Genomic DNA, 25016 nt, shown 5'->3' with positions numbered 1-25016 from the left:
GTAAACAGCTGCCCTGGACACAGAATTAACCTGCGCCTCCATGGACAGCTGTGAGTCCAAAATGACTCCCAGGCTGCGCACCTGGTCCTTCAGGGGCACAGTTACCCCATTCAGGACCAAGGAGTCCTACTCGTATTTAATATGAGTTTCCTACTCGTATTGAAATACTGCCCCTCAATGAGGCCAAACTTAGATTCACAACATGTTTAGGGGTATGCATACCCCTGCGTCCCGTCCCCCCCCCCGAAAAAAAGCACTGGGCATGTCCATTCTCCCGCAGGTCATTGCTTCTGGGAGAGTCTGAATTTGCGGAAATGGGAAAAACAGTTAACCTGGTCCCAGAGTAATGGCCCCAATCCATAACCTCCATGGTAACTATAAAGAAAAAAAAGATGTAGGTAAAACTTGCCATGGAATCTTCCATATCACAACGGGGCTATGTACACATGAAATGCAGCAAGGTCGTTGCTGTTCACCCCAGAGAGGAAACAGGGATGTCTTCACCCACATACATTGCTTGCTAGATTTTCCTGCCCCTGCAACCCATCCCCTGAATGTGGAAATATTCCCTTAAGTTACTCCCCCCAGGATTTCCCCCTGAAATGGCTTGGCACCAGCTTTTCTTTCTCCCCATAGAGTCCCGATGTACAGTGGTACCTCGGGTTACATACGCTTCAGGTTACATACGCTTCAGGTTACAGACTCCGCTAACCCAGAAATAGTGCTTCAGGTTAAGAACTTTGCTTCAGAATGAGAACAGAAATCGTGCTCCGGCGGTGCGGCAGCAGCGGGAGGCCCCATTAGCTAAAGTGGTGCTCCAGGTTAAGAACAGTTTCAGGTTAAGAACGGACCTCTGGAACGAATTAAGTACTTAACCCGAGGTACCACTGTAATCTTAGCGGGAGAGAAAACAACAAGGGAGAAATGGTTTGGCATCAAAATGCAAAGGTGGGTTTCAGGACTCTTCAGAATCTCCCCTTCCGCACCACACGCCAGAAATCATTGTGTTGTTATTTGAATTAAGTGGGATCTCAGATGGGCTATTCCACCTTCACGTCTCGTTTGCCTTGTAGCTTCTGAGACGATGGAGGAGGCTCCTGAGAGGCCAACCTGTTCGCTGAGAGCTGAGCAAATGAAGCACAAGAAGCTAAAAGGGCTTTATTTATTGGCATGCTACATAATGAGAAGCATTAAAGAGATAAAATCATTTATTCTTTTAGTAAATTTCAAAAAGAACAAAAGAGTAATAGAGTCCACGTGTGGGGATTATTATCAGTGCTTTTTTCTGGGGATACGCAATTCCTTAAACATTTTGTGAATCTTCGTACTTTTGTCCATGTACTGTATTTAGTCTTCCCGATTTGAACTATAAAAGAGTGATTTTCTTGAGTCAAAATGAAAGTACCCCTAAACTACTACTTTTTTTAAAGCACTGGTTCAGGAAGGCTGGTTCTTGCTCTTCAGTATTTATTATGCTTGGTATAGCTCCTGGAATAAAATATATCACAGCATTTCTTACACTGAATGACTCCAGGCAACTGGAATGAAGGTACAAAGGCATCAGCATTCCAGGTATCTCATACAATTGGGAACAGCTGCATTTTCTTAAGCAATAATGGCTTCTAGAAACATTTGCAATAGCATGCATTATTTTTCAAGAGGTGTAGCTAAAAATCAAAGATGGTGCGTGTAATCGTTCAAGCACTGGATTTAATGGTTCCTGCTTCATGGTGCATATGGCGGTGGCAAAAGGGTGGCAGATATTTTGTCATAGGCCGGCGGAGCATCAGGCACCTGTGAAAATGTAAGTCAGGAAAGAGAGAATAATAATAATATAATAATAATTTATTACAGTGGTACCTCGGGTTACATACGCTTCAGGTTACAGACTCCGCTAACCCAGAAATAGTGCTTCAGGTTAAGAACTTTGCTTCAGGATGAGAACAGAAATCGGGCTCCGGCAGCGCGGCAGCAGCAGGAGGCCCCATTAGCTAAAGTGGTGCTTCAGGTTAAGAACAGTTTCAGGTTAAGAATGGACCTCTGGAATGAATTAAGTACTTAACCTGAGGTACCACTTTACTTATACCCCACCCATTTGGTTGGGTCTCCCCAGCCACTCTGGGCGGCTTCCAACATAAGATTAAAAATACATGAAAACATCAGTCATTAAAAAACATCCCTAAACAGATGGCTTCTAAACGTCAGATAGTTGTTTACTCCTTTGACATCTGATGGGAGGGCGTTCCACAGAGCAGGAGCCACTACTGAGAAGGCCCTCTGCCTGGTTCCATGTAACTTCACTTCTCTCAGTGAGGGAACCGCCAGAAGGCCCTCGGCGCTGGACCTCAGTGTCCAGGCCGAACGATGGGGGTGGAGATGCTCCTTCAGGTATACTGGGCCGAGGCCGTTTAGGGCTTTAAAGGTCAGCACCAACACTTTGAATTGTGCTCGGAAACGTACTGTTATTCATATGCTAAGTTGTAAATACTAAGGTGCTTTATAGCTTCCTTAAGCTAATACTGCCAGACGTTTCTTAATGCGCTTCCCATAATCACCACATTCAAACATCATTATGTCAACATTGCTGGCATCTGTCTGTCTCGAGAGACAATGGAGTGTGCCTCTGGGAGTGAAGCTGAACCACGGTGTTAGCATCAACGAAGTGACCTGTGCCCTGGGCTACCCAGACAACAAGACCACCCCCTTTCAGCCTTGCTGATGTGGTCCAAAGGAAAGCAGAACAAGACATTTGGCACCAGCTTGGCCGCAGGAGCTGCCAGAAGGAGATTTACAAGACACCATCCAACCATCTTAGCAACTTCACTCCGTATTTGTGTGGGGTTTAATCCTTAGCCTTTTCTTCTCCCGACGATATCTGACAAGGCAGCTTTAGGATCAGAGTTTTCCTCCTCCTAGATGCACTACCTTCTCAGGTTGATGAGTCCCATCTCCCCCTTACTTCCCTCTACACCACTATTGGTCTTGTCTGCTCAATCTGCCAGAGCCTACAGGGGAAGTCTGTTACTTGCTGAGGGTTTGAGATCCATTGGCTACCTTCACTTGGCTTAGCCAGCCAGTCCAAGCCGCATGGAAAAGCACATGAACCTGACTTTTGAAGAAGTAAACCATTTTCTATGCTAAGGGAAGAGGGAAGTTTTGGAACTCATAAGGAAATATTTTAAAGGTCTAACAGACTACATTTCCACACTTTACTTTGCTGTATATTTTTTTGATTTTAAATCTCTGCTGCGGTTCACTCACCAAAGAGTAATCGTCCGAAACCTGGACCTCAGCATGCAGGAATTATTTTCATATACCTATTCCCCCCCCCCCCCCTTGCCAACCAACACTATTGAGAAGTAGTTCCACAGGGCACTAAAGCCTCGGTTCCTGGTAAAGGCTTATTGAACCTCAGGGCCCATGGGCTCCACCACCAACCACCCCATCAGAAGACCTCAGGAAGGAAAATTCATTTTTTTTAAAAAATCATTCAGCCCCTATGACTCTGTACCAGTGTGATGTTGATTCTTCAACAATAGTTATATATTTGTTCATTTTATGTCCCACCTTTCCTCTAAGGAGCTCAGAGGACACCCCCATTTTAACCTCAGAACAACCCTGTGAGGTAGGTTAGGCTAAGATGCAATGACTGGTCCAAGGTCACCCCATGAGCAACGTGGGATTTGAACCCCCGTCTCTCAGGTCCTAGTCTAAAGCTCTAACCACTCCACTCTACTGGCCCTCTCACTGCACTCTCTGGTGGTCACAGAAAGGGTTTCCAAATGTTAAGAGAAAGGATAATCTTACCACATGGCTTCTGTTGCTGTTGTATTCCTGCAAGGGCAATTTGGAGCCCAACAAACCACTTTTTCCTTCCGAGATCCTTCCAGTGGTCCCTCCAAAATTCTTACTCTGTGGCACACAGGGAGAAAAGGGCAGAGAAACGAGACATTTGAGTGCAAGGAAAATTAGAAGGTCCATAATATATATAAAAAAACCAGTAATGAGAATTAAGTCTAAGAGTGTTTTGCACATGAGGCCTAAATCTCTTTGTGGCTTACATCATCTGTCTGTAATGTCAATGTGCTTTCAGTTTCTTTTTTATCCGCATTTAACATTCACATGTGGTCTCGCACAAAATTTGCTCTTTAAGTCGCAGTGAAAGTGGGGTCCTACTTGCTCTCACCCTACAGTGCATGTGTGATTCTTAGCATGCTATAGTCTTGCAATACATCCCTCCACTGTGAGCCAGTGTAGTGTAGTGGTTAAGAGCGGTGGACTCGTAATCTGGTGAACCGGGTTCACTTCCCCGCTCCTCCACATGCAGCTGCTGGGTGACCTTGGGCTAGTCACACTTCTCTGAAGTGTCTCAGCCTCACTCATCTCACAGAGTGTTTGTTGTGGGGGAGGAAGGGAAAGGAGAATGTTAGCCGCTTTGAGACTCCTTCGGGTAGTGATAAAGCGGGATAGCAAATCCAAGCAACAACTCCTGCATAAACCTTTGGCAACCCTCTGCGGGCTGCGTCTGTTGGGGGTCTCCCAAACATCTGGAGGGCAACCAGGCTGGCAAAGGCTGTCATAGGTTATTGTGCACATTGAGTACACCCAAGGCTTAACTTACGACAGGGCTAGTATCTGCTCCCTATGTTTAGGTTTAACACTAGATCATAGGAAGTACAGTACCATACAAATGTACCTCTGAGCAGGGGCAGAGCGTATTTGCCTCACCAGTACTGAGTAACCATGAAGTGTATTTGCACATCAGAGTTTAGGGGGAAAGACTACAGGACTGTGGATCCCAGGCAGAACTGAGATGCAGCATTTTTTAATTTTAACTTTTATCCTTACCAGAAGGCTTCTATAACCATTGCGCTTTTTGTAATACCAACAGCCAATAATCAGCAAAGCTGTAAGAATCACAACAAGAATTCCAATGCCTGCAGCCCTGTTTGGGAAAGAAGAAGACACCATTACAAAACACATATGGGAACAAGGAAGATTTTACTATGTCCTGTGTGAAGCACAGTTTTAACACAGGGCCAGGCAAACCAGGAGACGCAACAACCGGTTTTGCTTTTGTAGCTTTGTAGGGAACGCGATAAGCACAGAGGCTAGGACTTGCCGATCAGAAAGTCGGCGGTTTGAATCCCTGCGATGGGGTGAGCTCCTGTTGCTCGGTCCCTGCTCCTGCCAACCTAGCAGTTCGAAAGCACGTCAAAGTGCAAGTAGATAAATAGGTACCACTCTGGCGGGAAGGTAAATGGCATTTCTGTGCGCTGCCCTGGTTCACCAGAAACGGCTTAGTCATGCTGGCCACATGACCCGGAAGCTGTATGTCGGCTCCCTCGGCCAATAAAGCGAGATGAGCGCCGCAACCCCAGAGTCGGCCATGACTGGACCTAATGGTCAGGGGTCCCTTTACCTTTACCTTTAGGGAACGTGATAAGCATGTTGAATCAACTCTATGAAACTCTGCATATTCAGTACAGAATTTGTACAAAAAGACACACAGGCAGCCAGGAACAAAGAAATAAAATGGGCTTTTGATTATGGGCTGCAATACAACTGGCACACTGCATGATGAGGCTTCCATCTGAATAGATTTTGATATGGAATTATCTCCTTGTAACGACTCTGACACAATAGGATTTAGAGGGGATGAAAGGACTGAGTTCAAAAATATTTCAGTACCAGCTGCATGCTGCAGGTGGAAATGGCATGCATACAACTGCATCTCACTCAAGAGACAACCTCTCACACAGCGGAGGGGACAGGTATGTCCCCCTGAGGGTGATGGGACGTAAAAGTGAATGCGGAAATGATTATTTGTTTATTTGTGGTGTTTATAGTCCACCTCTCACCTGAAAGTCCCAGGGTGGAAAATACATAAATACACTGAAATTGAACAATGACAATAAAATGGGAACAATGAAAATAAGAAATAAGGCAGGAGAGGCAGTGAAAACAAACTTATCAAAACTCATTACACCTCTACCAAAGGTCTGGGCAAAGAGGAGCATCTTCACCTGCTATAAAAAGGAAACAGAACTGAAGCAAGATGCCCCTCAGAGAAATTATTCCAAAGGCACAAAGGATCCCTGGACGGTTAAGTCCAGTCAAAGGTGACTATGGGATTGCGGTTCTCATCTCACTTTCAGGCCGAGGAAGCCGGCGTTTGTCCACAGACAGCTTTCCGGGTCGTGTGGCCAGGTTGACTAAACCGCTTCTGGTGTAACGGAACACCATGATGGACACCAGAGCACACGGAAACACCGTTTACCTTCCTGCTGGAGTGGTACCTATTTATCTACTTGCACTGGCATGCAAGTCGCGGATGACTTTGGGGTTGCGGTGCTCATCTCGCTTTACTGGCCGAGGGAGCTGGCGTACAGCTTCCAGGTCATGTGGCCAGCATGACTAAGCCACTTCTGCAAACCAGAGCAGCGCACGGAAACACTGTTTACCTTCCCGCCAGAGCAGTACCTATTTATCTACTTGCACTTGACGTGCTTTCGATCTGCTAGGTTGGCAGGAGCAGGGACTGAGCAACGGGAGCTCACCCCATCACGGGGATTCGAACCGCCAACCTTCTGATCGGCAAGCCCTAGGCTCTGTGGTTTAGACCACAGTGCCACCCCGCGTCCCTGAGACTGGCCTCTTTAGGAGTATAATCATATGTAGGTCCTGGCTTTTGCAATGCTTACTGGCCCTCATCCTCACAGTTTTGTGACAGTCTATTTAACTACTGTTGTTAGACGGGTGTGGTACAATTTGGCTTAAATTACTGGGGAAAGTCAGGTTTTGGTTTTCATTAGAAGCCCCCAAGCTTCCCCCCCCCCCAGTAATTTGAGCCCTGGGCCAGGCTGCTATTGCCTCTTATGGTGTCACTTAGACTGTGCCATACTCAAGTAACCCCGGTCTACTGCATAAACTGTGAAGAACTGAAGTCAGGGTGGACAATCTTCAAAAGCCTGGAGAAATTAGTGATTGGATGCAGCAAACCAGCACATCAGAAACCTAACAAGAACAGCACATTCATGCAGAAACACCCTTAGGACAACCACAGTTGGGGATAGTGGTTATAAATATTCTCCATTCATTCCACAAAGTATTAAAGTGTACATTAAAAGCAAAAGGAAAAAAGGCACTTTACACTGGCGAGTCGACTCCCATCTCCCTCCCACCCTGAAATTTGTTCCCCCCAGCTCTGTTTTCAGTCTTGTTTGTGGCCAGTTCCCCCTCCGACAGCAGTAGGGCTGTGGCTGCAGCAGCTCAGCTCTTGCAAAGCTGATCCTGGATGGAAATGAGGTTCTGCAAGGTGGAAGCCCCTGTTTTGTAGTTTAAATTAAAACCCAGCAGCTGCTCTCTGCAAGTTGGGGGAGGGGGGAGGCAAGGGAGGAAAGCAAGCCTGTCCCGCCCAGAGAGAAAGAGGGGGCAGGGCGAGGGGTGACCCAATGCCCACCGAGGGGCCTTGTTAAATCTGCTCGGGGCAAATCCAGGCAGCCTCAGGCAAGGAGGGGGCAGCAACAGAGTCTGTGCCATTTGGGATGGGGGACATGAGAGAGGCCCACCCCCAACAGCAGAATCTCATATCCCTGTGTGGAATCAAGTGTCCATGAATTCCAACGTCATTCTTTGTTCTTTTTCAAATAAAATCACTACCCTAGAAATGTTAATCTGAAAGCCCAGAGGAAGCACCCAGGGGTGCCTCCCTGCGTAAGTCTTGTTCGGCCCTGCCCACAGAGAAGGGCTTTACGGGACCGCCTCTCCTGGTATGCCCCACAGAGGACTTTAAGGTCCATGAATAGCCATAGTTTAGAGGTCCCGGGCCCTAAGGAAGTCAGACGATCCTCCACCAGGGCCAGGGCCTTTTCAGTGATGGCTCCGACCTGGTGGAATGCTCTGTCCCATGAGACTAGGGCCCTTCAGGATTTAACCTCCTTTCGCCGGGCGTGTAAGACAGAGTTATTCCGCCTGGCCTTTAATTTGAATTCAGCCTGATATTTTATTTCCCTTCCCTTCCCTCCCCCTCCCCTTTTATGAAGATTACCCGCTCTTAGACCCCACAGCTAATTCTCCCCTGGCCTCCTCGCTGGCCCAAGTAGGACCAATTCAGCCAGCTAGCCCTGGGGATTATCTAATGCTTATTTCCCCTAAATTGATTTCTGAATTTTGAATTTTATTGTTATTCATGTTTTTATACTGTATTTTGTGCTGCTTTTACAGTTAAGTGTTTGTTGTTAGCCGTCCTGAGCCTGGTTTTTGAACCGGGAAGGGCGGGGTATAAATAAATAAATAAGTTATAATTATAATTCTCCTTCCTCCCACCAAGAGACTGGCCACCACCCAATAGCACAGGGCCAAGAAGAAGGAAGCTTCGTACATGGGCAGAGGCTCAGCATACAGGGTGGGAGGGGGAGTAAAACAGGCACACCCACCCCATGAAAGGGGCTATAAATGGATGAGCTGAGAGCTTGACCCTGAACTCAGATGGAGAAAACCACTCTCCCTTTTGTGACTAATATTGCGTATTTGGAATGGCATTGAAATAGTTCGTCAATAAGTCCGATAGCTCCGCTTACTCTTCCGCTGAAAGAGGGGTGGATCCCTTTCCTCGAGCAAAGTTGCCATCTAGGTAGTGCTGTCCCCTGGGCATCTTGTTTGGTTCAGATCACACCTACAAAATGGACAAAGGGGTGACCATTCTCTATGCGGAATTTTCATTGTATCCTTGATAATCTTGGCAGAAACACAGCCTCATTTGTTGACTGGACAGTTTCTTAAGAAATTAAACAGCTCACTGACAATGTTTCCCAAATAGTCATACTCAGCTGAAGTCTTGAGTGGGGACTATCTAGGGCAGGCATAGGCAAACTTGGCCCTCCAGATGTTTTGGGACTACAACTCCCATGATCCCTAGTGGTCAGGGATGGTGGGAATTGTAGTCCCAAAACATCTGGAGGGCCGAGTTTGCCTATACCTGATCTAGGGTTCAGAAAGGTTTTTATTTTTACGTTTTTAAATTTTTTATTTTATTGTCTTTTCTACTCTGCTTTAGATATCGTCTCAATCCTTCGAAAGAGAAAAAAGGATGCTAGGAAAATGATTATACATTGATCCATTAAAGGCAAACGTTTGCACTGACCACTAAAAGGAAATCTCAATGACTGAATGAGCCGGTTGCTCATTAAAGTATTTTAATAAAGTTCCGCATGTGAAAAATCTAAGTGAAATAAATAGTCTCATCGACATTTCCCCACACATTCACTTCTTTGCTTCCATGCCCTCTGGTTTTAGAGGTGGGGGGCCATTTCAGACTAGTGTACAATCTGCAGAATATCTATATACATAGCAGGTTAAGAGCACATGCATTTTATAGTGTATGGTAGGCCAAAGGCTTTGCATTCAGAATCATCCTATATTTAGTCTCTTGCATCCCCAGTTCAAAGGTAGAACAGAGAACAAATTATGTGAAATATGCTGTCTGAGCCCCTGAAGACCGGCTGTCAATCAGAGCAGACAATTCAGGGCTAGCTGGTCAAACATTCTGGTAATGTAGCAAAGAGACAGAAAGTGGACTGCAGGGCTGGTCTGACTTTGAAATGTTACCCTTGAACGCTATCAAATTTAAACATGGTGTGCTAAAAACAAAACCCACACTTTTAATTCATAAAAGAAAGGGGGAAACGATTTAAATAATAAAAAGTGGGCAGAGTGTTCTTACAGCTAGATAGCGCCAGATCACTGATTGCAGGGAGCTGGGTCAGTTATTACGCCAAAACGTAATAAACCTATTTTAAAAATGAAATAAACTTCCAGTCCCTGAACCACTGTTTGAAGAACAGAGAGAGATTCCAGGATTTAGAATTCGGTGATCCTTGATTTGGAAAAAGACACACTGGAGCATTGTGTAACTTTAAAAAATCAAAAACGTAATAGGTTTTGCTATTAGGATGTGAATGAACATAACTCTGCAAAGGCAGTAGACCAACGTTGTCTTAAGTTTATATTGCCCCGTGCTTTTCCTAATGTCACAATCTGATGGATTTATCTGCTTGTCATTTGTGTAAATACCCAAGGAAAATTAACCAGCCATATCAAATCAAACTGAATGGCTTCATCCAGAAAAGCACACAGATAAACATTTTGGCCCACAGCTATGCTACTTAAATCTAATTAAATGAAAGGAGATTGAAACAGCCTATCAAGTGCAGGATCGCAATCTCTGATTTCAGCAGTGCACAGAATAGTAAATTGTGCTGTGAACTAAAATTACAGAGCTACCACAGTCAGGTAAGGGGGGAGGAAACCCCATGCTAAAGATCCCACAATTTAAGAAACTTATTTCTTAATCAAATACATTTCTTTCCAGAGATAAGAAAACTGGTCAAATTGAAATTTAATACAACATGAAAATCTTGTGCAAGAAATAAACAAGGCTTACCTTTCTTACAGACTCTGGCTGAGTGCTAAGTCATAACCAGATTTCCTTCCTCCTCTATCTCTTTTTTTCTTTTTTAAATTTCCTCCTTAGGACTACTGAGCTCTCATGACCATCACGAGTCTGAATTCCTGGCGGTGCAGCTTTTTGATCGCTTTAATTAGCGTGAAAGGCTAAGACCAAAGAAATGGTTTCTGTTCTTTCCATTTCTACCCAAACCCCTCCCAGAGGGAAGCCACATTCAGTTCAGTGGGACTTGCTCCCTAGCTAAGTGTGTCTAGGATTGCTTATGCAAACAATAAAGAGTAGCTGTTCAATTATTGTGTGCAGCAATCCAGACCTCTTTTCTTGAAGCCCTGTAGAGGGGCAGAAGCAAATGCTTAATACAAGTACAGTGGACACTCGGGTTGCGAACGTGATCTGTGCGGGACGCACGTTCGCAACCTGCAGCAGTGCATCTGCGCATGTCCGGGTTGCGATTCGGTGCTTCTGCACATGCGCAAAGCGCGATATAGTGCTTCTGCACATGTGCGACCCCCGAAACCTAGAAGTAACCCGTTCCGGTACTTCTGGGTTTCGGCAGGTCCGTAACCCGAAAAAACACAACCTGAAGCGTCTGTAACCCGAGGTATGACTGTACAGTGGTACCTCGGGCTAAGAACTTAATTCGTTCTGGAGATCCGTTCTTAACCTGAAGCTATACTTAACCTGAGGTACCACTTTAGCTAATGGGGCCTTCTGCTGCCGCCGCCAAGCCACCGCCACCTGATTTCTGTTCACATCACTAAAGCAAAGTTCTTAACCCGAGGTAATATTTCTGGGTTAGCGGAGGCTGTAACCTGAAGCGTCTGTAACCCAAGGTACCATTGTACAAAGGACAGCTGCAGGTATGATCATCTCAGCTCAAACTGCACCTGAATTCTAATAACCGGTTGGCCTGAAGGGCCTCCGAAGTTGTGGGGATGCCAATGAGACAGTCCTATATAAGCTCCATCATTTTTGACATCAAAGAGGGTGCTTGCAGCAAGGCCTCTGCTCTTTAAAATATGGTGAGATTAATATGGAAAGAGACATCCCTGCAAGCTGGTTAAGGGCTCAGCCTGCAACCTTGTAAAACAAATGCAAAGATTTTTTTAAAAAATAAAGTTTTACACAAAAGCTACCTATAGAAATATAGAACCAAGAAGAAGGTGGGGGGGACTAGATGGGTTCATCTGAATTAACTGCCCATACAGCAGTAGTGATGTATGGAAGTGAGAGCTGGACCATAAAGAAGGCTGATCCCCGAAGAATTGATGCTTTTGAATTATGGTGCTGGAGGAGACTCTTGAGAGTCCCGTGGACTGCAAGAAGATCAAACCTATCCATTCTTAAGGAAATCAGCCCTGAGTGCTCACTGGAAGGACAGATCCTGAAGCTGAGGCTCCAATACTTTGGCCACCTCATGAGAAGAGAAGACTCCCTGGAAAAGACCCTGATGTTGGGAAAGATTGAGGGCACAAGGAGAAGGGGACAACAGAGGACGAGATGGTTGGATAGTGTTCTTGAAACTACCAGCATGAGTTTGACCAAGCTGAGGGAGGCAGTGGAAGACAGGAGTGCCTGGCGTGCTCGGGTCCATGGGGTCATGAAGAGTCGGACATGACTAAATGACTAAACAACAACATCAGCATTGAACTTGAACTGGTAGCAGGAGATAAAAAAAGGGGATGTGTATAGATGCTAGGGGGACGTGGGTCTAAACCACAGAGCCTAGGGCTTGCCGATCACAAGGTCAGCGTTTCGAATCCCTGCGATGGGGTGAGCTCCCGTTGCTCAGTCCCTGCTCCTGCCAACCTAGCAGTTCGAAAGCCCATCAAAGTGCAAGTAGATAAATAGGTACCGCTCCGGCGGGAACGTAAACAGTGTTTCTGTGTGCTGCTCTGGTTCGCCAGAAGCGGCTTAGTCATGCTGGCCACAAGACCCGGAAGCTGTCTGTGGACAAATGCCAGCTCCCTTGGCCAGTAAAGCGAGATGAGCACCGCAACCCCCGAGTCGTCTGCGATTGGACTTAACGGTCAGGGGTCCCTTTACCTTTATAGATGCTAGGAGAGGATAAATTTATTGATTAATATCCTTCCTTCCTCAGGTCTGTGAGTTCAGCAGAGTGCATCTCTTAAAATGGTCTCTGAGCAATGGACCTAGCTACTAGGGCACAGATTTTCTGCCTGTATTTTTCACTGTCCTGTCCAGCTTTAATAAATTCAGTGGGGGTGGGGCACAATACTTGCGTCAAAGAGTATAATACTCACCACCTGGTTTTCTATAAATGTTTCCAGCATGTGCCTTTTTTTTTGTAAGCATGTAAATATTTGCTTCAGGCCACCACAACAGTTGCATGTAGTACCATCAAAATTAGCACCTTTTCCACGCTACTTTATCCTACATTGCACAAATGGAAAATAGCCCATGGAAGCAGGGTAGAAAGAGCCATGAGGTGTGGGGTGGGGAGCAGGGGGGGAATAGCATGAGACCCAAAGTCAATGAGAGGCTTTCTTGTACTCCTTATGGCTAAAAACAAACCAGGTATACTTTCTTCCCTCCCGGAGAAGAATTCATCAATAACTGCTTGCAGAGAGCGGGCATCACATAAAGGGGTTCTTTGTCATTGCTAGCAGCCGGGCAGTCACAAATCACCCATGTGATGATAGTGCCAGTGCATTTGTGCTTCGCCATGGGCTGATCTTGCATTCAGATGACTCAAGATTCCAGATGTCAAAGGTCTATTATTCTCGAGAGCGATGAAGAGATCCCTGTTCGTGTTAGCGAATGCCTTCGGAGCAGGCAGTTGCAGAAAAAGTAATATGAATAACCGAGCAGTTTGTAAGGTGAAAACATGGGCTTGATCCTGGTCTTGGTTTTGCTGGGGGTGGGGTATCTTTATTAGTCTGCTTGTATAAATTCCAAATTTGCTATACTAACTGCCCCCTCCCCGTTTTAACTCCTATGCAGCTGGCAGCAGACCTCTGTTTACAGATCTATTTCTTTTTTTAAATCCATTTTTGTTGTTGCCTGGTAACACCCACCAGAAGTCTTTCTACCAGTACCATGCTACTCCTAAGTGCTGAGCAAGGTCAGTCATTATGTTGACCTGGAAAGGTGAGCTGGTTTGGAAGCCCTGCTTGAGGCAAATGATGGCCAAGGTGACCCTGGAAGCAGTTGTAGCATGGAGCTCATCTGCATTTCACATTACTGGATGTAGCCCCAGGCATAACTAAAGGGGGAAGTGATGGTTAATACCAGCCACCTGTGTTCCCAGGTGATGTAGCCTAAAGGTAAATGTAAAGGGACCCCTGACCATTAGGTCCAGTCGTGACCGACTCTGGGGTTGTGGCGCTCATCTTGCTTTATTGGCCGAGGGAGCCGGCGTACAGCTTCCGGGTCATGTGGCCAGCATGACTAAGCCGCTTCTAGTGAACCAGAGCAGCGCACGGAAACACCGTTTACCTTCCCGCCGGAGCGGTACCTATTTATCTATTGCACTTTGATGTGCTTTCAAACTGCTAGGTTGGCAGCAGCAGGGACCGAGCAACAGGAGCTCACCCCGTTGTGGGAATTCAAACCGCGACCTTCTGATTGGCAAGTCCTAGGCTCTGTGGTTTAACCCACAGCGCCACCCGCGTCCCTGTAGCCTACCTGGGTCTATAAAGGTTGTGTGTATCTTCATTTGGGTGCTGACAAGCCATCTTCTTGCTACAGAATATTTTCCACCGAATGCTGTGAGCTGGGGCGAGGAGGGAGCCTTTGGACCTCTGCTGTAAGTTTGTACCTTTAAAAAAATAAAAAGGTAGACCTGATCTCCCATCTGTCTTTGGAATCTCTGTGTATCTGAACTCTTGCGAGTCCACTACTCGCTCAGTCAGCTCCAGTGCCGGATTTATGTATAAGCTAAACAAGCTATAGCTTAGCCCCCCCCCCCCAAAAAAAAATTAAAAGAAAAATACCTGGATGTACATTTCCAAAATATAAGATAAAAAACAAATAAAATAAAACCTACATACAGCAACAGTGTTTGGTTTTGTGTAGGCTCCTATGATGTAAGTAATAGGCCCTGCCATTATCACTGGTTTGCTATTATTATTTCATGTTATAGCAAGTTTCTAAAGACTAGATTATGCGTCTTTGTAAATTGTGTTTCTAAACTTTTGTTATTGCCAAATGCCAATGTGTTTGCATTAGTAAGTTTGTTATGAATAAAAAATCATTTTAAGTTAGAGCTGAATAATTATTTCACTATTAATATACTTCTTAATTGTATTTCACTATTAATATATTTCTTCTTAATTGTATTTGAGTTCAACAATTACTTTGATAAAATACATATTTGCTATGTGCAAATGGCTTTAGATACCTATTAGGTCCATAAGTTACCATATAGCATATATTCAACACAAAAAACAGGGACAATTTGTTGTTGACAAAGGACAGCTGGACATATAAAGGGCCCCCTTACCTTCAGTAGCTTAGGGCCTCATCAAACCTAAATCCGGCTCTAGCCAGCTCCTGTTCATGAAATAGGAGAGGGTTCATTTTGTCCTTCATTCCTATACAGCTTTATATTTTTAAGGAAAAGAAAAATCTCAAAAACAGTTTACAACACGTTAAAATGTCGAATGAAACAATCTGGAATAAAACGTTACTGAAGAAAGTCAACTATAAACTAAAATACCTTAAAGTAGGGTTGCCAAATGTCCAGATTTTCAGGGGGGAATTTGAGGAAATCGCCAAAATGTCCAGGTTTTTGAAACTCCCCACCCCCCGCAAAGGTCAACTTTTACTTCTTTAAATATGGCAACCCTATCTTAAAGATGACAAATAACGCATTACAAAGGAGGTCAACTACAAAATGCACATTTAATGGAGCAAAGTTAACAACAAAATGAACTTAAACATTTCAAAGGAAAACATTACTAAAGGAAGTAGAATATGAAATGCACATTTAAAACAGCATTTATTCCCTTTCCTTTCAAATAGTTCTTCCCTTTCCTTATATTTGATTGTGAGCCTTCAGTTGTTTGTAGTATGGTTAGTTTTCAGATGAAACAAAACATGTTATTTTTTAAATTTTCCTCTCTAGAGGGAGCTCCTGTAACATGTCAACTTTACCATCTTGTCTGTGCTTAATGCAGAGATGTTATTTAAAGTAAGACAATTACTTCCTTAAGGAATTCATGTCTGATAAATGGTTCCAATGGATACACATTTGTCCCAAACACATTTTAGCCTTTGCATTATATTACTGCCAAGCTCTTTTCAATGCTAATAGCGTAATATTCCCTTTGTGAGTCCCAAGGATGCTAACCTTTGCTTTGGACAAGTAGGAGACTAGATTAAGGAACATTATGAGGGCATAATGGATGTAGGGTAATTCTGTAGAGAGAAATGTAACACTCATAAGCTTCTTTACATATTTTGTGCTTCAGCTGATATTATTTGAACTTCCATTACTATACCCCAAAACTCCAAAAATTATACAGTGGTACCTCAGGTTAAGTACTTAATTCGTTCCGGAGGTCCGTACTTAACCTGAAACTGTTCTTAACCTGAAGCACCACTTTAGCTAATGGGGCCTCCCGCTGCTGCCATGCCGCCAGAGCACGATTTCTGTTCTCATCCTGAAGCAAAGTTCTTAACCTGAAGCACTATTTCTGGGTTAGCGGAGTCTGTAACCTGAAGCGTATGTAACCCGAGGTACCACTGTACTGACATAATCTTCCCTACAAAAATAATCAAGAAAAGTATGTCACAGGTAGATGAATTTTTCTTTATTGTGTTTTAAAAGATGTGACCAACCTCAAGAATTTATGTGCAACTTGTTTTCTCTCAAACAATTGTCTTCTCTAAAAGTATGAATTTATTTTTATTTTTAAAATCCATCTTCAGCAATATACAGAATGTTTCATGGGCGAGTGTCAAACATATTGTAATGTTTATTGGAAACTGTTGAAAGACGTTTAGTGTGACCAACATAAATTCATTAATAGATAACCACAAATAAATGTCTCTGAAACAAGCCCCATATCACTCTTTACTATGAATTCACAATTGCAGATTGTGCAGCTAAAATGGAAGAAGGTGCAATTTCTTCCCTTCCATTTAAGGACAGTCTTGCTATGTTCTTGATGGGGGGGGGGGAGAGACTTCCAAACACTGGCAAAAGCCTTTAGGGGTCCCTCAATCTTCAAGATTTATGCTAAATCAGGTTTTAAGATGGGGACTTCTCCCATCCCTTCCTTTTTTTAGTCTGATCTTGCTCTAACGGGAGGGAGAAAAGTAGGGTGTAAATTTGATAAATAAATAAAGCCTTATGCGCCAACTGCCTTTAAAGAAATTCCTTAATTCAAATATTTATTTAGCCCTGTGCATGAAAAGCAACATTTATCCGTCAAACATTTAAGCAGGGTGGCAGAGGGGGAGAGGATGCTACGTAAGGGCTTAGAACTATTATTATTGCTGTAGCAAGGAATTCAAATTCCTTCTTTTAAATACAACCAGTAATCCGTTCTCTCTATGTTTTTGATCCAGCTTTTGCAACACATCATGGCAGAGAAATGAGGCATACGAAATAAAACCAACAAGATAATGATAGAATTCAGCTGAATACGTGGACTTCACTGTCTAGAACGCTTGGTTGGGGCAACCCACTCAGATGGGCAGGGTAGTAATTATAATAACAATAAGAAGAAGAATAAGTAAATTTTAAGTCTTCTGTATGACTAGAAAGCAGAGAAACAGTAAGCATAAATTAAGAGTGCCCTTCTAGCACAAACTCCTGACTTAAAGCATCACCAACGTACTACAGATAAAAGTATGCAATATTTACAATGCAATCTTATGCATGTTTACTTAAAAGCAAGTCCTACTATGTTCGGTTGGGTTTACCTCCTGGCAAATGTGCATAGGATTAAAGCTTAAAAACTGTCGTTAATAGTATTGCTGCACAAAACCAGTTCTACAAATTTATTGGTTATGGGGCTCAACGTTAGCAGTGACAATAGCACAGCTTCTTCTATATATTTTTTTCTTTTTGTGTGTGTCGTCCTATCATCATCTTATAGGAAACCCACAACAGGACCACGCATGTTGATAGAATAATTATAATGTAATCACAATATTGTTTCCTTTATCTCCCACTGAAGAAAAGCTCTGGTACAAGTAGATGTAGCAGTAACCCTACTTGGGCATTAAAGGAAGGGAAGAGGCTGTGACAGATGGACTTTGAGTGATTCCCCCTGGGTATCCTGCTGGGATGGGGAGGGAGCGGGGAGTTAAAAGACAGAACCCAACAGGTAAACTGACAGATAGGGCTTTGTAATGGCTGAATGAAGGATTAGCCGGTTGGTTAGAGGTTTGCTAGGCAGGGCAACCCAGATTATTTCCATGAGGTGAAGGGAAAGATCCTAGAAGGGTCTGGAAGAAGGGTCTTAAACTATATACTACATATATATATATATATATATATATATATATATGTGTGTGTGTGTGTGTGTGTGTGTATATATGTATATATATATGTAAAGGTACCCCTGCCCGTATGGAGCAGTCGTGACCGACTCTGGGGTTGCATGCTCATCTCGCTTAAGAGGCCGGGAGCCAGCACTGTCCGAAGACACTTCCGGGTCACGTGGCCAGCGTGACGAAGCTGCTCTGGCGAGCCAGCACCAGCGCAGCGCACGGAAATGCCGTTTACCTTCCCGCTATAAAGCGATACCTATTTATCTAATTGCACTTAGGGGTGCTTTCAAACTGCTAGGTGGGCAGGAGCTGGGACCGAACGACAGGAGCTCACCCCGCTGCGGGGATTCGAACCGCCGACCATACGATCGGCAAGTCCTAGGCACTGAGGTTTTACCCACAGCGCCACCCGCGTCCCATATATAGATATATATATATATGTTGTTGTTTAGTTGTTTAGTCGTGTCTGACTCTTTGTGACCCCATGGACCAGAGCACGCCAGGCACTCCTGTCTTCCACTGCCTCCTGCAGTTTGGTCAAACTCATGCTGGTAGCTTCGAGAACACTGTCCAACCATCTCATCCTCTGTCGCCCCCTTCTCCTTGTGCCCTTAATCTTTCCCAACATCAGAGTCTTTTTCAGGGAGTCTTCTCTTCTCATGCGGTGGCCAAAGTATTGGAGCCTCAGCTTCAGGATCTGTCCTTCCAGTGAGCACTCAGGGCTGATTTCCTTCAGAATGGATAGGTTTGATCTTCTTGCAGTCCATGGGACTCTCAAGAGTCTCCTCCCAATCTGTCACAGGAGACTGTGTGTTAAAAGCAACTGTGTTAGAAGCAATAGCTGGCTCTGCTGATTTAGCTTCAGTAAAAAACTGACAATCAGCTGGCACAACAGTCTTTGTTCTCCCATTTAGACCCAGGCTGGAAGGCCACCCATCTTGGCATTGGCTGTCTTTAGCAGGATGAACTGAAGAAGAGAAAGCTGCTGCTAGGAGGGCAGATTTGTGAGTCTCAGTGTCAATATTCTGGCAAGGCTTAATCATTTGAGCAATCTCTGTTTCTGGCTTCTGGTACATCGCTTTAAGAGCAGTCTTGCAATCAGCATTTTCATTTTCATAAGCCAATTATTTCACTGAAACTTCAGAGGCCTCAAGGTTTGCAATTAAAGTACTGGCTGCTCTTAGCCTATCAAGCCATTTTCTGTCACACTTCGCTTCAATTGTTTAAAAACTGCAAAGGGCAATGATTCATGGGCTCTCTGTTCCTGTGCATTCTAAACAACAGGACAGACTGATAATAATGGTAAGGTGTCAGCTGTTTTTTCTTCACTGCTTCCTTCTGCCATATTTGGAATAGTCAATTTTTGCACTGTGGTCTGAACCCCTTGTGGGCATTGGTCCACCAAAGGTGGCATGGAATTTACATTTGACCCAGGCAAATTTTTGGCAAAGGAAGGTGCCAATGGAATTACCTTTCGCATGACCTCAGAGGAGAGAGGCTGGAAATCTAGAGGCTGAGATGGAGGGAACAATATTATGGTATTTTTAAAGGCAGCTAGGGGTTGCAACAATGTGGGAGCATTCACAGAGACAACTGGTGGCTGCAGTAAAGGGTTAGAAAGCTTTCCAACTGCGTCTCTACACAATTGCCAGGTGTGCAAGATTTGTACAGATGCCTCAGGATGTCTATGGAGTGCATCTCCCAGCTCATTCCATTTCTTAATGTCATAAGCACCCCCCTCTGGAAACCAGGGGCACAGTCTAGCAATCTCTAACAACAATTTTTCTACTAGGGGTGCTAAATGCTTATCATGCCCTGCCTGAGCTAGCAAAAATAACAAATTATTCCTATGCTTTTCCTGCCCATGTGAAAGCTTGCTTCCCATGATCTCACCTGAAGGGTAATAGACGCGCGTCTTTGGGGCTCGTTCCGAGCGAATGAGATACTAAGTCCGGGAATCGTTTTGCAGGAGATGATCCACCACGACTGAGGGATAGCAGGTTGCTAGCTCCGAGGGGAGTCCAATCCTGGGGGTTTCCTTTTGTTGAGGTTTCATTTTAGCTTTGCCTCACACACTGAGGTTTTTTTAAAAGCCTCACACAGTTTCCTTTTTAAGTTTGCCTCACACGGGGCACCACTTGAGGCGTTCTCAAAGTAAAGGAAGGATTGAACTCTGATTAATAAGAATACACACAGAGGCTTGAACCAGGAAGACTCTGGGAAGGGTGCGTATAATCGTCTCTCTCTCTGCCTCTACCCCTCAGCCCAGGGTCGTTTTATTCACAAAAGAACTTTTTATCAGATTTCTTCTGAGCATTTCCACAAACCCCACCAGGGAACAAAGTTAAACTCCCAAAACTAATTAAGCACACATATTTCTGGAGTAAACAAAGAACAGAACTATTACAAAGGAGAGCATTTGGCAACCCCAGAGGTGAAAAACAAGCGATATACATGATAAGAAGGATGGCCAGGAGGACAGCGATCATTATCACCTTTATGTGAAACCTGTTTCCTGGCACTAAGATTAACAGCCTAAGATTAACATATCAGAAAAGCTACATCAAAAGAAGCTACCCACTATCTTTGATGACCCAGGATGCCTGCCTGGCTGTGTATGTGACTTGTGAAGAAAGAGAAATGGAACAGGGATGCAGAGGTATGGATTGATCAAGAATCATATCAAAATAGTTTAAACCCAGTCAATGCAATGCTTTCATTGCTGACACAGATGGCTTACTCTATATTTATTATAATTCCTCATAGCAATCCCACCTGATCACTACATGTGTCACCCAGGAGATCGCAGCCACAGAGATAAGAAAAAGTTGTTTTGTTGTCTGGAGAGGTCACTTCCTGGTTTGCTGCATCAAGGCAACTGGGTGTTGGAATTTTGGGCCCCTAACAATTTCGCGCCCGGGGCAACCCACGCTATGCTACTGAAACAGGTTGAAGATTTCACCAGAACCTGCCACGGTGCAACGTAGGTAAGTGATGCTTTGGTAGGGGCAGCAGCTGGAGGGCACTTCCTGTACCCTCCACAACCCGGGATGTACCACCGCTGGTCATATAGCCTCAGGAGCAGGGCTAAAAGCAGTCTCCCTATACCCGTGTTGGTTCTCTCCCCCCCCTTTTAAAGTTTGAATAGAGCAAATAGTGCATCATGCCAAATCCTTATAAATTTTATAATATTCCGTCATATAAGTGGGGAAGATTTAAAGCACAGTCTGGTTGTCACGATCTGGTTCACAGGCGATCAGAGTCCCGGCAGGGGACGTCAGGACCGGGGGCAAGATGGTGGGGTGGAGCAGGAAGGGGGGTCCAGAAGCCAGGAAGCCAAGGGTCTGAGGGTCAGGAAGCAAGGAGTCAAGGGTCCAGGATGAAGAAGCAAGGAGTCAAGAAGTCAGGGGTCCGAGGATCAAGAAGCAGGGAGTCAAGAAGCCCGAGGTTCAAGGATCAGGAAGCAAGAAGCCAAAGGCAGGAAGGGTGTTGCTGTGGCAAAGAGCCGAAGGGAAATGCTGACCTTATATCCCTTCCTGGCTGTTGCCACCAGGTGCTGTGAGTTACCAATCGGCCTCACCTGTGAGGCTGCGCCTTGCCTCTTCAGAACAAACTTAGGAAGTCCCCAGTCCTGCAAAGTCCTACTGGTCACAGGGCCTGGCTCCTGCACGCACACCTGACACTGGTGGATGGAAAACTGGAGAAGTGATTTCCCTCTGCTCATGGTTTTCTCTTGAAAACTACTTCTAACTAGCCAGCTTACTTCTACACATGCAGCCCTGACAGGAGAAAAATGACTAGAATGTAGAGATTCTAAGGCACAGAAAGCAGAAGACCCTCCAGCCACACTTCATCTTCCCTGCTGACCATCACCCTGCAATTTCAGAAGCATCCATGTTGACCCAATTCTGCCCCATGAAGCGAAAGTTTTGAAATTCGCAACTGGTGGTGCAATATGAGAATGGCTACACTATTAAACAACATGCTGCACACCCATGGGTGGGAAGAGCTGCCCACGGGGGTAGGGCAAGCGTCCCAGAGGGTGGTGGTGATGTCAGCCCCCTCAGGGATAACACCCAGGGCGGACCACACCCTCCGCCAGTGGAGCCTCTGTAACATATTGCCCTGGGAAGATTGGCTCTAGGCCTACTCTTCTTAGAATAATAAATGTTGCTTGGATAGGCTTACCTGCAGTTTCTCTGATCTTAAAAACGTTGCGAAGGGAAGGATTTCATAACACGTAATGTTGCAGGCGGCTTTTAGTTTGACCCCCTCGTCCTTCCCACTGCTTTGGCACAGCTCAGATAAAATATTAGAAGAATGAGCACAATTATTTCTCCTCAGAAATACATGTGTGCCTCATTTCTCAGAACTTTGTGGTACAGAAATGTGGAAAATGCTTCCTTTCAAACAGTGAGGATTGGGTCTGTTACATCTACCTCCCTGAAGCTCTGACTCCCTGACTAACACTTGGTTGCTACCGTATTTTTTGCTCTATAAGACGCACCAGACCACAAGATGCACCTAGTTTTTGGAGGAGGAAAACAAGAAAAAATATATTCTGAATCTCAGAAGCCAGAACAGCAAGAGGGATCTCTGCGCAGCAGAAGCAGCAATCTCTCTTGCTGTTCTGGCTTCTGGGATAGCTGTGCAGCCTGCATTCGCTCCATAAGACGCACAAACATTTCCCCTTACTTTTTAGGAGGGAAAAAGTGAGTCTTATAGAGCAAAAAATACGGTGATTATTTTAACTGTTTAGAATGGAGCAATTGTTGTTGTTGTTTAGTCGTGTCTGACTCTTCGTGACTCCATGGACCAGAGCACGCCAGGCACTTCTGTCTTCCACTGCCTCCTGCAGTTTAGTCAAACTCATGCTGGTAGCTTCAAGAACACTGTCCAACCATCTCGTCCTCTGTCGTCCCCTTCTCCTTGTGCCCTCAATCTTTCCCAACATCAGGGTCTTTTCCAGGGAGTCTTCTCTTCTCATGAGGTGGCCAAAGTCTTGGCGCCTCAGCTTCAGGATCTGTCCTTCCAGTGAGCACTCTGATTTCCTTCAGAATGGGTAGGTTTGATCTTCTTGCAGTCCATGGGACTCTCAAGAGTCTCCTCCAGCACCATAATTCAAACCCCTTCATGGATCACTGCCTTGCCGTGGCGAAGGGGCTTGAATAACTCAGAGAAGCTATGACCTATGCCGAGCGGGGCACCCAAGATGGACAGGTCATAGTGGAGAGTTTTGACCAAATGTGATCCACCTGGAGGAACCGGCAAGCCACTCCAGTATCCCTGCCAAGAAAACTCCATGGACAAAGACAACAGGCAATGGAGCAATTAAAATTAGTTTAATTCATTCTCCTGTTCGTTTTAGGAATTTATATGCTGCCCTTTGATTATATTTTTTTCAGGGCAGCTTGCAAATAAAATAGTGTCACACACCGCTCCAATCTCTGAGCAGTCTGAGAATCCAGGGGTTCCATACCTAAGGTCCATGGAAATGAGGCACTGCGGAGACTGTGGTGTCTTTATGATATATGGTTTATTTAACATGTATACAACCTGAGCCTACGTTGGAGGGGTTCACAGAATTAACACCCCAAGAGGGTCTTGCTTCTCCCATAGCCACAGAAGCCTTGGATTCAAACATGAATCCACCATTGTGCTCTCTCCCTCTCCAGCTTGCTGCATTTAACAAACTGCAACCTCTTACCCCTAGGTCACATCACCACCACTGCAATCCTAAACTCAACTCTGCTATCTCAGAGCTGAGGGAGGGGTACCTTCCATTTTCCACACGGCACAGAAAGCCATCTCTCTGACTTTCCTTTGCCTTTGGTTAATGACTGATTTACCAGGTGATTTCCTGAATATGGGAAGTTAGTTCAATGGCTTAGCCTGTATCTTAACACTTGGCTAAATCCACCTATTAGACCCAGGAAATTAGGGAAATCTGACACTCCCAAACCCTGGCACCCCCAACTCATAATAATACATAATAAAACAAAGCAGTATAAAAACAGAAATAAAACTGAGGATTTAAGCACCTTTTTTTTAAAAAAAGTAATTTATCCTGCCTGACTGGAAATCCTGTGTACAGTCAAAGTGTGGAAAAAGTGGTAGCTTTTTAGCAGGGAAGAGAAAAATAACTACACATGCTCACTGACTTTATCATCACTTCAGCTGTTCCAGGAGTTTTTTCTGGTGTTTGAGAACAGTAATGGGGCACAGTCACATCAAATTTGTCACGGTAGACCCCTTCCCTGCCTCTATGGGTGATGCAGACACACTGCTGAGCTATGAGCTACTCAGTAGGAAGACCAAGCACACACTGAGGGCACTGGAAAACCAAGGGCACAAAAAAGATTTTTTAAAAAAATTGGAAAGAATTTGACACTTGATCTTTCGAAAGAAGCGCTGAAGGAGAAATCGTGGCAGAAACAAGAACTTCGTTCGACTTCCTCTCCTTCACACTCTTCTTTCATTTCCCCGTTCTCTTTATGACTTATCCCCACCTAAACCAGGGGGCGCCCCACCGACAGCAGATCAAAATAACGCCAGGAAGAAGAGCCCTGGTAGTGTGTTGCACACAGGGCACAATGCACGCGTGCACATCTCGCCCTGCATGCAAGTTTTGCGTCCTCGCAAAAAAACAAAACACCAGCAACGCGGCTTGCTTTTTTGAACTGCATCGCCACCAATATCATGTTATTATTTGCATCCTCCCACCTCACTGGCTTCCTCCAGACGCATATTTTGCTTTTCCCCGGAGGTTGGTGGGGGGAGCACCCCAGTTTGCCCGTCTCTAGGGACCTTTCCAGGTCCGGCTCTGCGCACGACTTGTGCCAAGAAGGAGCGTGGGCGAGGACCAAGGAGTGCGCAAAGGCGCCCTCGCGCAAAGTCACCGCGCTTGACCCTGGCGGGGTGGCGGGCGGGACCAAGAGAAGGAGAAGGAGGAGCGCCGTCTGACATTTCCTGCCCAGGCTACCTTGCGAAGGGACTCCTGAGCCCGCCTCCCGCTCGCGAAAGCAAGGTGGGTTGGCCCCGGCCGGGCGCTTTTAGCCCTCCCGCCGTTGCCATACTGCTG

General features: G+C 45.1%; 1 protein-coding gene across 2 annotated transcripts; it reads right to left on the bottom strand.

Moving 5' to 3' along the window:
* Nucleotides 1-1149: 1149 nt before the first annotated feature.
* On the bottom strand, nucleotides 1150-12756 carry MLANA (melan-A). 2 transcript variants are annotated; one of them, XM_080987993.1, is made up of 5 exons: nucleotides 12733-12756; nucleotides 8583-8677; nucleotides 4849-4945; nucleotides 3808-3912; nucleotides 1150-1794 (listed from the first exon to the last, which is right to left on the bottom strand). In XM_080987993.1, exons 2-5 carry the CDS (start codon nucleotides 8654-8656, stop codon nucleotides 1726-1728), a joined length of 345 nt encoding a protein of 114 aa, XP_080844119.1. In that variant the 5' UTR covers nucleotides 8657-8677; nucleotides 12733-12756; the 3' UTR covers nucleotides 1150-1725. The 2 variants fall into 2 exon arrangements, with proteins under 2 accessions (XP_080844119.1, XP_080844118.1); XM_080987992.1 differs by lacking the exon at nucleotides 12733-12756 and adding an exon at nucleotides 10445-10604.
* Between the last annotated feature and the right edge of the window lie 12260 nt (nucleotides 12757-25016).

Source organism: Podarcis pityusensis (genome assembly GCF_964106645.2).
Source record: "Podarcis pityusensis genome assembly, chromosome: 17".
Taxonomy (NCBI): Eukaryota; Metazoa; Chordata; class Lepidosauria; order Squamata; family Lacertidae; genus Podarcis; species Podarcis pityusensis.
This window is presented reverse-complemented; position numbering and strand designations above follow the sequence as displayed.